Genomic DNA, 15,446 nt, shown 5'->3' with positions numbered 1-15,446 from the left:
TTCCTTTAAGTAATTTATAACAAAAATGCTTAGCAGGGGCCGGCCTGGTGGTGTAGAGGTTAAGTGCACACGCTCTGCTGTGGCGGCCGGGGTTTGGGTCTCTGGAGTGCACCGATGCACTGCTTGTCAAGCCATGCTGTGGCGGCATCCCATATAAAGTGGAGGAAGATGGGCATAGATGTTATCCCAGGGCCAGTCTTCCTCAGCATAAAGAGGAGGATTGGCGACAGATGTTAGCTCAGGGCTAATCTTCCTCGCACACACACACAAAATGCTTAAGACAGAGCTAAGACAAGTTGCTAGGGACCTGACTCTTGCTTTTCATGAATCTGTCAACTCTGGATACAATGAACTCTGTTATTGGAACATCTATGATTCCATCTTTGTACAGAAGTATCATCATGATATTCTATGACTATGACGTGATATCTGGTAACCCAGTCAAAAAAGAAAATATCATCAATGTTAATGGCATATGCAGTCTGTTCTGCATTATTTTTTTCTTTGATGCAGATCACCTCAGAAGCAATTGATAAATAGGGAATGATGTCAGTGTAATGCAGAAATAGTGTTGGTTGGTATATGATTGTTCCCAGACCTTTTATGTTTTGAGCAGTCTGGGGCAAGCTTTCTCACAATTAAAGAGAAAGCCTTATTGAAATATAATTTTCTTAACTATTTCTTCTACCTACATTTAGAGCCATATCAGTGTTACAATTTTTGCTTCAACTGTCAAAAATAATTTGGAAAACTCAAGAAGAGAAAGAAAGACTATTGTATTTACCCATTTTTTGCTTAGCATGTTCTTTTTTACTTCTGATGTTCTAAGGTTTCTTATTTTGGTTTCCTTTTGTTTAGAGAACTTCCTTTAGCCATTCTTCAGGATAGGTCTGCTAGTGACAAATATCTTAGTTTTCCATTATCTGATAATGTCTTGATTTCCCCTTCATTCTTAAAGGATACTTTCACTGGATATAGGATTGTGTGTTGACAATTTTTTTCTTTTGGTACTTGAAATGTGTTGTGCCACTTCCTCATGGCCTCCATAGTTTCTCATAAAAAATCTGCTATAATCCAAATTGATTTTCCTTTATAGGTAAGGTGTCATTTCTGTTTTAAGATATTTTCTTTGTTTTTAGTTTTTGGAAATTCACCTATGTGTCTTGCCATGGATTTCTTTGGGTTTATCTTGTTTGGGATTTGATCAACTTCTTGAATCTGTAGGTTTATATCTCTTGCCAAATTGGAAAGTTTTCAGCCATTATTTCTTCAAGTACTTTTTCAGCCCACCCTCCTCTCCTAGGATTCCAAGGACGTGAATCTTAGATCTTTTGTTATCATGCCAAAGGTCCATGAGGCTCTGTTCATTTTTTTCAGCCTATTTTCTCTCTGTAGTTCAGATTAAGTAATTTCCATTGTTCTATCTTCCAGTTTACCAGTTCTTTCTTCTGTCTCTTCCATTCTTTTCTTAAGCCCATCCATTGAGTTTTTTATTTCAGTTAGTTTATTTTTCAGTTCTAAAATTTCCTTTTGGTTCTTCTTTATACCTTCTATTTCTTTGCTGAGTTTTTCTATTTCTTTGCCAAGACTACCTATTTTTTCATTTGTTTCAAGTGTCTTTGTAATTGCTTGTTGAATATTTTTATGATGGCTGCTTTAAAATCTTTGTCAGATAATTCTAACTTCTCTGTTATCTTGATATTCGCATCTATTGATGGTCTTTTTTCATTCAGTTTGAGCTCTTCCTGGTTCTTCGTATGATGAGTGATATTCAATTGATTTTAGACATTTTAGGTATTATGTTACAAGACTCTGGATCTTATTTAAAGCTTCTGTTTTAGCTGGCTTTCTTTGTTTTTTTGTTTTTGTGAGGAAGATCAGCCCTGAACTAACATCCGTGCTAATCCTCCTCTTTTTCCCGAGGAAGACCGGCTCTGAGCTAACAGCTATTGCCAATCCTCCTCCTTTTTTTCCCCCAAAGCCCCAGTAGATAGTTGTATGTCATAGTTGCACATCATTCTAGTTGCTGTATGTGAGATGCGGCCTCAGCATGGCCGGAGAAGTGGTGCCTCGGTGCGCGCCCAGGATCTGAACCTGGGCCACCTAGCTGGCTTCCTTTGATGCCACTACAGCAGAGGGAGGTGAGGCACCATCTCATTACTGCTATGTGGGGGTAAAAGTCCAGGCTCCCCATTTGGCCTGCACTGAAACTACGGGGTGGATATGGCCTTATTACTAGTGGGAGGTGGTTAAAGTTCTGACTCTCCACTAGAACTCCTCTGACACCACCCCAGCAGGGAGGGTGTGCACCTTATTACCGCCAGGTGTGGGTAGTAGAATTCCAGGTTTCCCACATGGTTTCCACTGGCACTATCTGTGGGGCTTTTTTACCTCCTGGTGGGAATGAAAGTCCCAATTCCATATTTGTCTTTCTCTGACACACCTTGGCGAGGAGTTGGGTGCCTCAATACAGCCTGGTGAGGGTGAAAGTCTAGATTCCCCACTTGGCCTTTGCTGGATGCATGGGGGTGGGGCCACAGTATGTTATGTGGTGTTTGGCTGCAGTAGAATGGTTATTTTCTAAAGGTTTCCATCCTGCTAGGCTGCCTCTTTTCCGGTCTTTTGCTTAGAGAGAGCGGGTTTTTGCGGGACTTTTTTTCCTTCTGGCTGTGCCCATTGTTGTCTCCTGGCCGCCTGCTTCTTTGGCAGCCAGTCTGTAATATATGAGGCAAAAGGAAAACCCAGGGAACTCACTTCTAGATTGCTCTTCTGAGACCAAGGTCACTAGCCCGTCTGCCTCCTCTCCACTTTTCACAGTCTTCTTATGTTTGTTTTATGTATAATGTCAGGGGTTTTAGTTGTACTTGTGTGGAGGAGAGGGAAAAGTACATCTACTCTATTTTCCCAGAAACCCATCTAACCTTTTAAAAAAACATTTTGTGATACGCTTTTAGTGCCATAAATGTGATCATACCCCATTAATTTTATGTTAAGAATCTAAGACTCTATCTTCAGAAAACACAAAAATAAGAAAAACAAAGGCATAACCTTGTTCATTACTTATAATAAAGAAAAGTATAAATGATTCAGAGACCAAAAGATGGAGAAAGATTCAATTATGTAGCCTTTTAAAATATGATTATGAAGAAAAGTGCTTAATATGTCATTAAAAATAAAGCAGGATAGAGAAAGATTAATAACTTTGACAACGTTAAAATTTAAAACTTCTTTAGAGCAAGAGAAAAAATATCTTATACATGGTTTCAAGAGAGATGACAAATGGGGAAAAATATTTGTAACCTATATAACTTTTATAGCCAGTTAGTGTTCCTAATATAGACCAAGCTCTTATAAACCAATTAAAATAAAGAATGGGGGCCTGGCCCGTGGCTTAGCGGTTGGGTGCGTGCGCTCCTCTACTGGCGGCCCGGGTTCAGATCCCGGGTGCGCACCAACGCACCGCTTCTCTGGCCATGCTGGGGCGGCGTCCCGCATGCAGCAACTGGAGGGATGTGCAACTATGACGTGCGGCTATCTGCTGGAGCTTTGGAGAGAAAAAGGGAAAAAAAGGAGGAGGATTGGCAATGGATGTTGGCTCAGGGCCAGTCTTCCTTGGCAAAAAGAGGAGGATTGGCATGGATGTTAGCTCAGGGCTGATCTTCCTCACCAAAAAAAAAAAAAAAAAAAAAGAACGGTCCAATAGAAGAGCAGGTAAAAAACACAAAGTAGAAAGAATATACCACTTTAGTAGTAATGAAATAAATGTAAATAAAATGACAATATGCTAACATTCTCACCTCTAGTATTAGAAAAGGTTAAAATACTCAGTGTTTAAGTTCAGTGTTGGTCAGAGTTCAAGGACACGTACTCTCGTATACTATTGATGGGAGTATAAATTGGTGCAGCCAATTTGGAAGGAAGTTGGATGTGTATATACAATTATATTTCTAGGAATTTGACCTATATAGATAAATTCACACTACCCAAAATAAAATCAGAGTATTTTTATGTTACAAAAAATGGAAACAAGATCAATATCCACCAATACAGACTTGATTAAGAAAATTATGGCATATATATACATATATATGCGTGTGTATTTACAACCATTAAAAGTGTTCAGCTACAGGGATCATGCATGATACAGTGAAAGGTATAACATATTGTTGCATAAAAAAAGAATTGTATGAATATCTTATGTGCTTGTAATTATGAAAAATTATGAACTTTAATTTCTGTGTGTGTAGCCTAGAGAGAGAATTGAAAGATTGTTTACTGAAAGTTAATCCCACTCAACTGCAGGGGATGCTGGGAAATGTAGGGAAGCACATGAAATATTTGGTGAGCACAAACTATCACTACAGAGGAGTCTTCATTCTTAGTCAAGCATTTTTGGAGGGGTCACCATTTTTATTTATTAGCTAACTGATTCACAGCTTTGCTCTGTTTGAACAAGTCCTTGCTTCAATAGTTGAAACAAAAAATTATTTGATTCACTAACTGTAGTTTGTGAACTGTTTCCATACTACCAGTAGTAAGATAGCACAGGATAGACCATGACCTACTTTTAAACTAGCTAAAACAGAACTCTTTAAATGAAAACGGAACATGACTATCCTTAAGTGACAGAAATGATGGGATTGATGGCCTCCGTGCTGTCCACATGCTGTGGTGAGACACATTAGAATATTGAAGCATAATTATAATTACCATGACCAAATGATTGCATCTAAGTTCTGAGGGTTACGTTACATAAATGTTGGATTACATATCTTATAGTTACATAAGTATTTTGATTTTGCCTATTTCAAATTCCATCTTTTGTTTCAGTCAATTTTTAAAGCTTATGTACTTTGTGTTTGCCAAATAGGAGTGATCACTTCCTTGATCAGGTTGCTGCTACATACATAATTTGGAAAAGGGCCTGAGACCTTCCAAAGATAGATAAGAAAGAGCATCTGCCCTCAGAGCCCATGGTCTAGTGGTGGTCACAGACCAAATCAGGGTGCCGTGTTGTTTGCTGGGCTTGGAAGGGCTGGGGTGGCTGCTTCAGGGTTACCTTCTGCTCTCCTGTTTCGATCCTCTTTTGGCTCATAACAACAAAGGCAAAGAAGAACTATGAGCAGAAATGCCGAGACAAAGATGACGCAGAGCTGGCTGTGCACCGGAATGCCAACGTGGTAAACCCGAAACAACAAGAAAAGGTACCTGGGAGGGGTGACAGCCTGAAAAATCTGAGATTTACATATATCAAGCTAAAGCTAATTAATAATCTTAATAAAAAATGGATTTGCACCCTAAGCCCTGGCGAAAATCTTCCTTCAGGCTATTAGGGTTCTCTGAACCAGAAAAACCCTTGTCACATTTTTGGGGTTGGGAAAGAGCTAAAGAAGTGTGCCCATGGGGGTGGGAGTGGGGTGAGAGGAAGTGGGGGAGGGGGTTCTGATTGTTTTCATCTTTCTTCAAAACTCAACTCACGTATTCTTTGTAGCTAGGCTGCCTCTTTCTTGGGTGTATTATAAATTTAATTTTATAAAATCTGGATATAAGATTGACAGCAACCAGAAGGGAAAGGTACATCTTTAGGAAGACACAGGGCAAGATGCTTGATGGGTATTTTCCAATGGCAATAAGATTAGAGGGCAAGTTGAATGATTTGCTCATGAGAGAAACATAGGTAAGGCGTGGCCTAGAACTTGTCTCTTCACAGTCATTGCTTTTAGATCTGTTTTACCTATGGAAGCCTGGCCCAGCATTCCTGATCTCTTGTTGTTTTTTGTCCTCACAGCTTTTTGTGAAACTGGCAACTTCAAAGACTGCAGTAGAAGACTCAGGTGAGGGGGCTGCTGCCATGGATGAGGGAGGATTATGGTAGGGTTTACATTATCCTAAATCTATCTGAGAAAGGTAGTTTTATACACCTTACAGTAAAGAATATATAGATATACAGTAGGATTAACAAGATACCAGAAGGGAAGAAGGGAGGAACCAATGGAAGGAAAGAAAGGAAGGGTGAAGGAGGGAGGGAGAGAGGGTGTATCAGAACCTGGGAAAGTGAGAAGAAGCAAAGGAGGCAGCCGTTTCTGGCCACTGCCTGCTTAGGTCTTGCTGCCTTACATGTAATTGAATGGTGGTGGTGAGGGTTATGTGGTAGCTGCTCTGTAATCAGGTGCTGAGTTCGTGGGAACATCTATCTATAAAGCCCATTTCAGCTCTGTTAACTCTTATCTGCTGTGAAAGAAATTGCCAAGTTTCGAGGCCTTGTCATCACTGAAATCTAAGATCGAAACTAAGTGTTTGCAAAGGCTTCTAATTCCCAGAGTATCCTGCATAAGATAAGCCGTTCATGACCATGGTCACTTAAGAAGTCTCTAAACCCCAAACTTAAGTAACTTGGTGCCCCTTAAGGGCTCAAGGTAGTTCTATGCATCCTTCACTGTATAATTTTCCTGAAAATGAAAAGGGGTGGAAGTAATTGAAACTGAATTAGACAAAGAAAATGCAGGCTAAGGTTCCCTGTCAGCTTTCACTTTTCCTTCCTTGAAGCATTTCTTGCTAATTGCTTGGTTCAATGTGCAAAAAGGAAGTGATACCCACCTTTGCTTATTACACAAAGATATTATGAGGGTGAGAGATGTAAGTATGGCCTTTCAATGTTCAGAGCTCCTTGGGGCCTTGTGAGCTCAACGCAGCTCGGACTGAGTTTCATTTACTATCTGGAATATGAGCCTGAGGGGTGGGTCTGCGAGCCGCCCTCCTGTCCGGTTTCTGAACCCAGGCCCCTCCCCTCCATTGCAGACAAGGCGTACATGCAGCATGTCAATACGCTGGATAAGGTCCGAGAAGAGTGGCAGAGCGAGCACATCAAGGCCTGTGAGGTACCCAGAACCGGAACCGGAACCGGAACCAGAAGCTGCTCCGGAGGGGGCGAGCCTTCCTCTTAGGACTTGAAGCTTCTGCTTTTGTAGAAATGCTCCACCCTCTTATTATAGCGCTCCAATTCTAATAGAGTTGCTTGAGGTTAAATTAGAAATCAGGAACTTAAGTGGAGGACGGAAGGAACCAGAATGTTTTTCTCCAAACCTCATCTTTTTGCTTCCTTCCCATCCTGACCGTGCTGTGCAACTCTGTTCAAGGCCTTTCTCTAATGTTTGGTTAGCACAGACATAAAACGGATGAATTAATGGTTAAGTAATTACCTTTTGAGAGCCTCACCTGTACTTGCCATGTAATAAGGAAAACGCAGATGGTGCGTGAGCAGACTTGAGAATCTTTTACTCTCCTCACACCTTTGATTCCACCTTAGCCACTCCTTCGTTTTCTGCACATGACCTCACTTACAACTTCCTAGAGAAAATGAAGACATAACCTGGAAACTTCCTCAAGTTTCTGTCGCCCTGTTTACACATTTTATTACCAGTGGTTCTCAAAGTGAAGTGTCATCAGCATCTCCTGGGCACTTGTTAGAGATGCAAATTCTCAGACCAACCCCAGACCCACTGAGTCAGAAACTCTGGAACTGGGCCCAGTAACCTCTTCGTTAATAAGCCCTCCAGGTGATTCTGATGCTAATTCAAGCATGAGAACCACTGATCCACACACCCTCCTCCCCTCCTTTTCTCCTGTTATTGTGGAAAAGGGGCCGCTCCCGCCCTATTAAGATCTCCCACCACCTGGGCTCGGGATCCCATCCAGCTGGTTTTCCCCACCACCTTGTGCACAGCTCCTTTATCGTGAACTCCTTTTATCATTTACACAAACTCAGCTTGTTCCTGGCTTTAAAACCCACCAGCTGTTGCTTCCCGCCTGCTACCTTCTCTCTTCACTGCCAGGCTTCTTGCAGGAGTTGTCTGCACATCCTCATTGCCCCTGCCTTTCCCAGCCTGCTGTGTCTGGGCATTGCTGCTCTGCAACTGCTCCTTGGAGGAACCAGTCATCCCCTTAGTGTGAGGTCCAGCAGGCCTTCCCAGTTTCTCATCTTATTTGACCTGTCTTTACCATCTAATACTGTGGGTCACTCTCTCCCTCCTAAAACACTCTTTTCTGCTTTACTTCCTTGACTCCACACTTTTTTGGAAAAGCCTGGAATAAGGGCATTTTTAGAAGGTTTCAAAACATGAAAAGCAACATCATATGCATTTTTATACATATTATAAAAACCTGCGTGGGAATGATAAAATTTAGGGTGATGGTTATCTCCAGGGAAGGAGGAAGGTGATAGAGATTGGGGAAAGCACACAAGGGCTTTAACAGAATCTGAAACAAATATGGCTAAAATTTTTGACAAAACTAGGTGTTTGGTACATGGATATTCGTTATATCGCTCTCTATGATTCTTCTTTGTGAAATATTCTATAATAAAAATAATGTAGTATTTGTATATATACTATATATACAAATATATATAGTATATATACAAATATGTATATATTTGTACAAATATGTATACTAAATATTTGTATATATAGTATATATACAAATACTAAAATATACAAATACTAAAATATTTACAGGTGAAATAGTGTATTTATTTCAAAATACTCCAGGGAGGACGTGAGTTGGTAGGGTTATAGGTAAAACAAAATCGGTTCTTAAATATGTTTAAGCTGGTGATGGGTACATGGGGATTCATTGTATTATTCACTCTACTCTTGTATATGTTTGAAGTTTTACATTATAAAAAATTTTAAAATCTAGTAGTGTTGTATTCAATATTTAAAAAAGTATGTTAGTATGTAACATTCACTGTTGAATAGCATCCACTTTATAGAATAGCTTGATTTTCCAAAAGTTTATATTTTTTATATCCAAAAAACAATTGTTCAGGCAGTGACTTTTTAAAAAACTTTTTTATTAAGGAAAATTTCAAACATACACAAAGAGAAGACAAGTGCAAGGATCCCCGTGTACTCATCATCCAGCTTCAACAATGATGAGCATCTTGCCAATTGAATTTATTCATTCCGGGAGGGGAGGGTGGGGAAGAGGCAGAGTTTTGAATCTGAGGCTCTGGCGGGCTGCCCAGGTGGAGATGCCCCTTAGGCAGTTGGAAATGTGAGCTGGAATTCAGGTTAGAACCTTGGTGTCTGGATTCATCATTACCTCTTACCTTCAGAACTGTGTCTGATCCTGTTTGTGTTAACATGATGTTAGAATCTATTTGCATTCTTTGCCTGTGGTAAGAGTTTATGAGCTTCCTCGGTGGTGGAGGAGTACCCTAAACGGGACAACAAGCTTACAGATAATCAAGGGTTGACACTGTTTCTTAAGTCCTAGCCAGTCTAGACAAATAGCCCCTTTCTCTGCATATGTCTGTACATTTTGTTATGTTTCTGTAGGTGTTGGAGGCTCAAGAATGTGAACGAATAAATTTCTTTCGGAATGCTTTGTGGTTACATGTGAATCAGCTGTCACAACAATGTGTCACAAGCGACAGCGTAAGTCAGAGGCATCCACGGAGGATTGTGGCTCTGCATTTTGGATTCATTAGAGTGGAAGGAACAGTAGACATTTATTAGATCATCCCCCCCATTTGAGGCCCAGAGAGGTACAGTGACTTGCCCAAGGCCACACAATGAGTTAACAGAAGGACCCAGATAAATACTTAACCTGCCTGACTCCTGTGCCACTTTACTACCATGACTTTCTCTTTAAGAAATTCAGAGTTAGGACAGGAGAGTAGAGAAAGGAGACCCAAATGCAGTTAATATATGGAGGACAGAGATGCCATAGCATGAATGTGAGTCCCGGAGGGTCACTCCAGGACAGCACCTAGTGCTAGCAGACTAACCCATGCCCAGGCTAATGGTCACTCCAGGGCTCAGGATTTACTTCAGTGGTGTTCCCAGGGCCCGTATCCAGGTTTAACTTGTGCCCAGCCATCTTCCCAGGGTTCCCAGATCTCAGAGGGACCAGAACCAAGTTAAATAGCTACCCTCACTTAGATGGGACATATCCTTTAGAAGAACAGTTAAACACCCAGAAAACCTGTAGCATTGACTGGAAGAACTTTTCTCCAAGTTAAGTAATTATTTTTGCGTTTGTGCTTGGCATTGGCCTTTGTCATGGGACTTGGTATCTATTTTCTTTGTCCCATCAGTATTTTTTAAAAAATCTTTCCCCCAAAGTTTTTTTGCTGCCACAAAGATACATTTCTTGTTATTTTTAAAAGAATGTTAATAGCAGATATGCATCAGAGAAATCCCTTTTAATGAGTCTGGGACTTGGGAATGTCTTTCTTTTCAAAACAAAATTTGGAAAAGAGTCAGCTATTCATCAAACCTGTTTTAATAAGCCATGTCACAATTATTATGGACATACCTCTACGTTGATTCATCTTCTTTTTGTTAGATGTATGAAGAAGTCCGTAAGAGTTTAGAAATGTGCAGCATTGAGAAGGACATTGAGTACTTTGTGAATCAACGCAAAACTGGACAGACTCCACCAGGTGAATGGAGCAGTGGGGTAGGGGGGCGGTTATTTAAGCAATTATATTAGTCTTTGTTCACATGTCATGAGAATGGAAGACTCCTGCCTCTTAATGTTTTGTTTCTTGATGATTCCTCTAGCACCCATCGTGTATGAGAATTTCTACTGCCCCCAGAAGAATACAGCCCCACCAGGAAAGGCTACGGGGCCTAACTTGGGAAGGTAATAACCAGTTTCCTTTCACATGAAGAAAAATACTTTTAATAAATGTTTTTATCATTAGTGTTCTGAGACATGTTAGAACTGGAACATATCTACCACTGTATTTGCTTAGTGAGGTTGCTAGATTTTTGGAAGTAGCATTTTTAGAACAAATGTTAAATGGATTTTACTAGTCATAATTCAAGGAGGACTATATCACGCTTGAGTGTGATTATTAGTGCTCTTGCGTGAATCCTGTACCTTTCGTATAGCCTATAGAGAGCAGGAGCCAGCAGGTGTGCTCATGCCCCACCCCACCTCTCTACTCCCCCATGAATCAAACCTGACCTGCCTGTTTTGGTAGGACCCAAGAGTAAAGAACGGCTTTTACATTTCTAAATGGCAAAAAAAAAAAAAAAAAAAAAAAAAAAAAAAATTAAAAGGATACTCTTTCATGACGTGAAAATTATATGAAATTCAGATTTCGGTGTTCATCTATAAAGTTTTATTGGAACATGATCACACTCATTCGTTTACATTCTGCCTATGGCTGCTTTCACACTAGAGTCGAGTAGAGTTGTGACAGAGTTGCCTTGTGTGGCCAGCAAAGCCTAAATCATTTGCTATCTGGCCCTTTACGGGAAAAATTTGCTGCCCCTGATATAAAGGATCCTAGGAGAAAAGAAACTTCTGTTTCACATACAGCTTGAAGTCCAAGCTGTTGAAGTTTCATTCCAGTTTTTAAAAAGATAAGGGAGTGTTTGAGGGAGAATTGCATAAGGATCATCGATATTTAAGAATGCCAGGCGCGGTTCAAAACAGTTAACACAAATGAGCTCATTTAATCCTCTCAGTGAGGAGGGAGCTGTTTGTATTTTCCATGTTACACGTGAAGATGCTGATGTACGAGGAGACCAGGAAATCTTGCCCACGCAGCTGGATTTTCATCTGCCAGTCCTGGTTGTGGGGGCAGCGCTCTGCGCTCCTGACCACTGTGCACGCTGCCTCTCAGCATAGTGTGATGCCTGCCACTTAGATCCCAGTAGCTCGGTGCTGCAGACCTTTTGCTTCATCTGAATTTTTCCTGACCCTCCAGAGCACAAACCAGATCTCAGTAGAGTGCAATGTGTTTGTAGCGTGAAGTAGAAAATTAGAAAAATAACAAGAACTGATCTGAAAGACGTTGGTTTTCATTTCTTACAGGAGAGGACCTCTCCCAGTTCCTAGTATACCAGGTATGCCACCAAGGAATACCTTTTGAAGTGCTTATGTCAGGTTTTCTTGAAGGTTGAGTAGCTAGAATTTTGACATAAAGGGAAAGAAGTGAATAAATAGAATCAAATTTCCAAGAGAACAAGCTGCTATTAAAATCTTACTATAATACTTTTTGTCACAGAGTAGAATTTGGAAATCAGTGGTCTATTTTATAGCTCATCCAAGAGAATTCAGTTACTGAAGTACCAGAATAAACTTATTATAAGGCAGTCTTACCTAAGAGATTATTTTAACTTGGACCATGAGAACAGCAAAACTTAGATGTAGTTTTCCTTTGGATTACACAGAAATATAATTTATAGAAGGCATAGATATCTAGAAACATGTAAACCAATATTATATGTTTTATACACTGCCCATAATTGGATCTTTCACTAATCACACTGGTCTCTTTTTTTCTCTGAACTCCTGTGATACCTCTGGGAGAACCGCACATTTTAGCATTTTTCGTTAGTTGTATTCCCTGGATAATTGTAAGAAGCTGGAGGGCAGACACTTTGTTTTTTCCCCGTATCACTCACAACGCCTAACATAGTGCTGGGTGCGTAGTAGGTGATCAACAAATATCTACTATTTGAATAAAAGAGAGATATACTGATCAATGTTCAAGGGAATGAGGGAAGAGACAACCGATGCTGCATTTAGTAGCGTAGCAAAAATGTAGTGGCTGAAAAAAAAATTAGTGGCTGAAGTTGTATCTTTGAACAATATAGGGATTTAAGTTATTTTATTTCTTGTTGCCTTATAATTACCACTTGATAGTGTGGAACTTATTTTTGTCCATTTTTGAAGATAACTTTACTGTGGGTGCTGCTGTCTGGGCATGGATGAAAAAGGGCCAAGAAATGATAATAATGATTTCCAGAATGTTCTCTGGTTTGTAGTCATGACTACCATTTGTAGGTTTTGTTGCCAGGTATATTTTCTTCCTACAAAAGGGCAATCACTAGAATCGTTGAGTGGAATGTCTTGATTTGAAAAGGGCTAAGAGCTTATCATGAAAAAATATTACCTTAATGTTGCTCTGTGTTCTGCCCTTTGCAGATGACCCTGATTATTCTTTGATTGATAACTACAGTTTGATCTATCAGTAACATCAATGGTAAGAACCTTTCATTTTCACATAACCAAGTTGCATTTAGACTGGTGATTGTAGTTTTGAAGTCTTTGAAGCTTCTTTGTAACACCACTGCAAGCAAGCAAGGCCTTGTATCAGGGTGGCACACTAGTGGGTGTGGTGTTCCTGTAGGATGGCCTTTGTGGATCCCACAACTGAAAGGGGCCTGGAGACCACTCCATACCTATTTGAATGAGGGTATTTTCCCTTCATTAATTATTCTGTAACTCTATCTGCTCTTGTTAAGCTCTTTCGTGGCTATTACACACGTACACTTAAAGCAATACTCACCAACAAAACACACATGATCCTCACTGTTTAAGTAATTTAGCCTCTAGTGTACTCCCCCTCTCTCAAAGGGGGAAAAGTCAAGTGAAAAGAAGTCAATAAAAACAAGGCAAATGATGTCACACTCACCAAACACCCATGGGCATCGTAGGGGTCGTCCCGCACCAGATTGTTACTGCTCTGAACTAGCAAACCACAAGGATTCCTAGGGCAGAACTACTAAGCCAATGGTGGCTATAAGAACGACTTTTCCTCTTTGGCATTCAGGTGCTTGCAACGTACCCCAACTCAGCATTAGTCTTCACAAATGTGAAGGAATGCCTCCGCAGCCAAAATAGCAATTCTAAATGAAACTCCTCATAAAGTATAATTCTTTTAACCCAAATGGGCATATCTTGGGATATGACGATATACGCATACATGAGCAAAGAAAAAGTATGAAAGGATATATTTCTTAATAGTTTATCTTTTTGTTTATCCATGTGTTCTAATTTGTCTACAATTAAAATTTATTACTTTAATTAAAAAGAGTCTTGAAGAGTTGATCCTCTTGCATATTCTGATCTCAGTATGTTCCTGGGAGTGACAGGAGGGGTGGGTGGGATGCAAGGAAGTCTTAATGGAAGTAGAACAGACTCTCTCTTGCCCTTCCTTGTTTGGTGTTGGTGATGTTTACTGTCACTTATGGAACAAAACAGATTTTAACAGGGCTCCATGGTGGTCTTCCTTCAGTGTTCTATACCACTGAAAAGTACTTGAAAGTGAGCACATCAAAATTGCTTGTCTTCAGTCCTCTAAAAACACCTACTTTGTGACTTATAGCCAATTAGCTAGACAGGACAGAAGCCATGTTGTCTTGATTAGATAGAAATAATCAGCTAGTATTTATTTATATTTAAACATAAACCCTTAAATTGCTTAAGAATATGTTTAATATTTAAGCAACTTTGCTGTAAAAGATAACGGAAATTGAAGACATAAAATACCCCATCCTCTAACTATGTATAACTTTCTGACCTACAAACAAAATATAGACTTTACAACCAGTCATCATTTCTTCTTCATTTCATAAGCCTCCCTCTTTCTCATGGAAAGAGGCAAGGTCCATGTTAGAGGTAGAGCAGGAACATGGGAAATCAGTGACTTGGGATTCAAAGGTGAAGCTTTCTCTCTGGAACACCATGGAGGTGATGGCTATGGGCAGGGCTCCAAGAGTTTGTTTTTTTTAATTTTTCACCTCTTTCTTTCCTGCCCTTACCTGTTTGTGTAAAGCACATATTGTAGTTGCTTGATAATAGCATTTGACAAAACGACCCTAGTTCCTCAGAGCCCAAGAATCTGCTGTTTGAATGTAAGATGCTAATGCTGACACATTTACTTGAGTTCTCTCATTTCACTAGGATTCATTAGTGTAGATGCCAGCTCAGGGAATAGGGGCTCAACATAAATGTGTATAATTGACTGAATTTAAGAGAATTTTAAAGGGAGTCTACTTGAGTTAATAACTTAGTTAAGCAACTTATCACAACATTTATAATGAACCTTTGGAATGGAAATTTAAATAGGAAAGTTTAGGAATTTCCTATTTGTTCTGAGTTGTTGATTTTAGCTAATATTCATATTTTTAATTCTAACATGTTTAGGTAAAGACAGACTATAACTTTGAATTTAAAAATATGTGTATCAGGGGCCGGTCCGGTGGTGTAGTGTTTAAGTTTACATGCTCTGCTTCGGCGGCCCGGGGTTCGTAGGTTTGGATCCCGGGCACGGAACCACACACCACTTATCAAGCCATGCTGTGGCAGGTGTCCCACATATAAAGTAGAGGAAGATAGGCACAGTCCAGGCCCAATCTTCTTTAGCAAAAAGAGGAGGATTGGCATTGGATGTTAGCTCAGGGGCTGATCTTCCTCACACACACACAAAAATATGTGTATCAAAAAATGTAAATACATGTATTATTTACCATAAAACAATGCTATTATCGTCACATTCCATTTTTAATGCTTGAAATACCCACTCCTCGCCATTTGTTTTCCTTGGCCCAAGCACACTTATTCTTTCTCGTTGAATACGCTCTCAAGGCAGGAATGGGTTCGACATGAATGGTTCATTCAAATGAAATTTGTTATTTTCT

General features: G+C 39.9%; 1 protein-coding gene across 1 annotated transcript in view; it reads left to right on the top strand.

Annotated features, from left to right (window-relative positions):
* Positions 1-15,446, top strand: part of PSTPIP2 (proline-serine-threonine phosphatase interacting protein 2) — a 78,213-nt gene that overhangs the window by 61,156 nt on the left and 1,611 nt on the right. Inside the window, exons 7-14 of the mRNA XM_014781385.2 lie at positions 5,106-5,204; positions 5,789-5,834; positions 6,799-6,878; positions 9,339-9,437; positions 10,351-10,447; positions 10,569-10,650; positions 11,833-11,864; positions 12,949-13,006. Of these exons, the coding sequence (XP_014636871.2) occupies positions 5,106-5,204; positions 5,789-5,834; positions 6,799-6,878; positions 9,339-9,437; positions 10,351-10,447; positions 10,569-10,650; positions 11,833-11,864; positions 12,949-12,998 (585 nt within the window). The 3' untranslated portion in view covers positions 12,999-13,006. The remainder of the gene's footprint in view (positions 1-5,105; positions 5,205-5,788; positions 5,835-6,798; positions 6,879-9,338; positions 9,438-10,350; positions 10,448-10,568; positions 10,651-11,832; positions 11,865-12,948; positions 13,007-15,446) is intronic.

Source organism: Ceratotherium simum, chromosome 14 (assembly GCF_057802395.1).
Source record: "Ceratotherium simum simum isolate JZ-2026a chromosome 14, ASM5780239v1, whole genome shotgun sequence".
Classification (NCBI taxonomy): Eukaryota; Metazoa; Chordata; class Mammalia; order Perissodactyla; family Rhinocerotidae; genus Ceratotherium; species Ceratotherium simum.
Note: the sequence above shows the minus strand (reverse complement) of the source record. Positions and strands in the feature narration are given on the sequence as shown.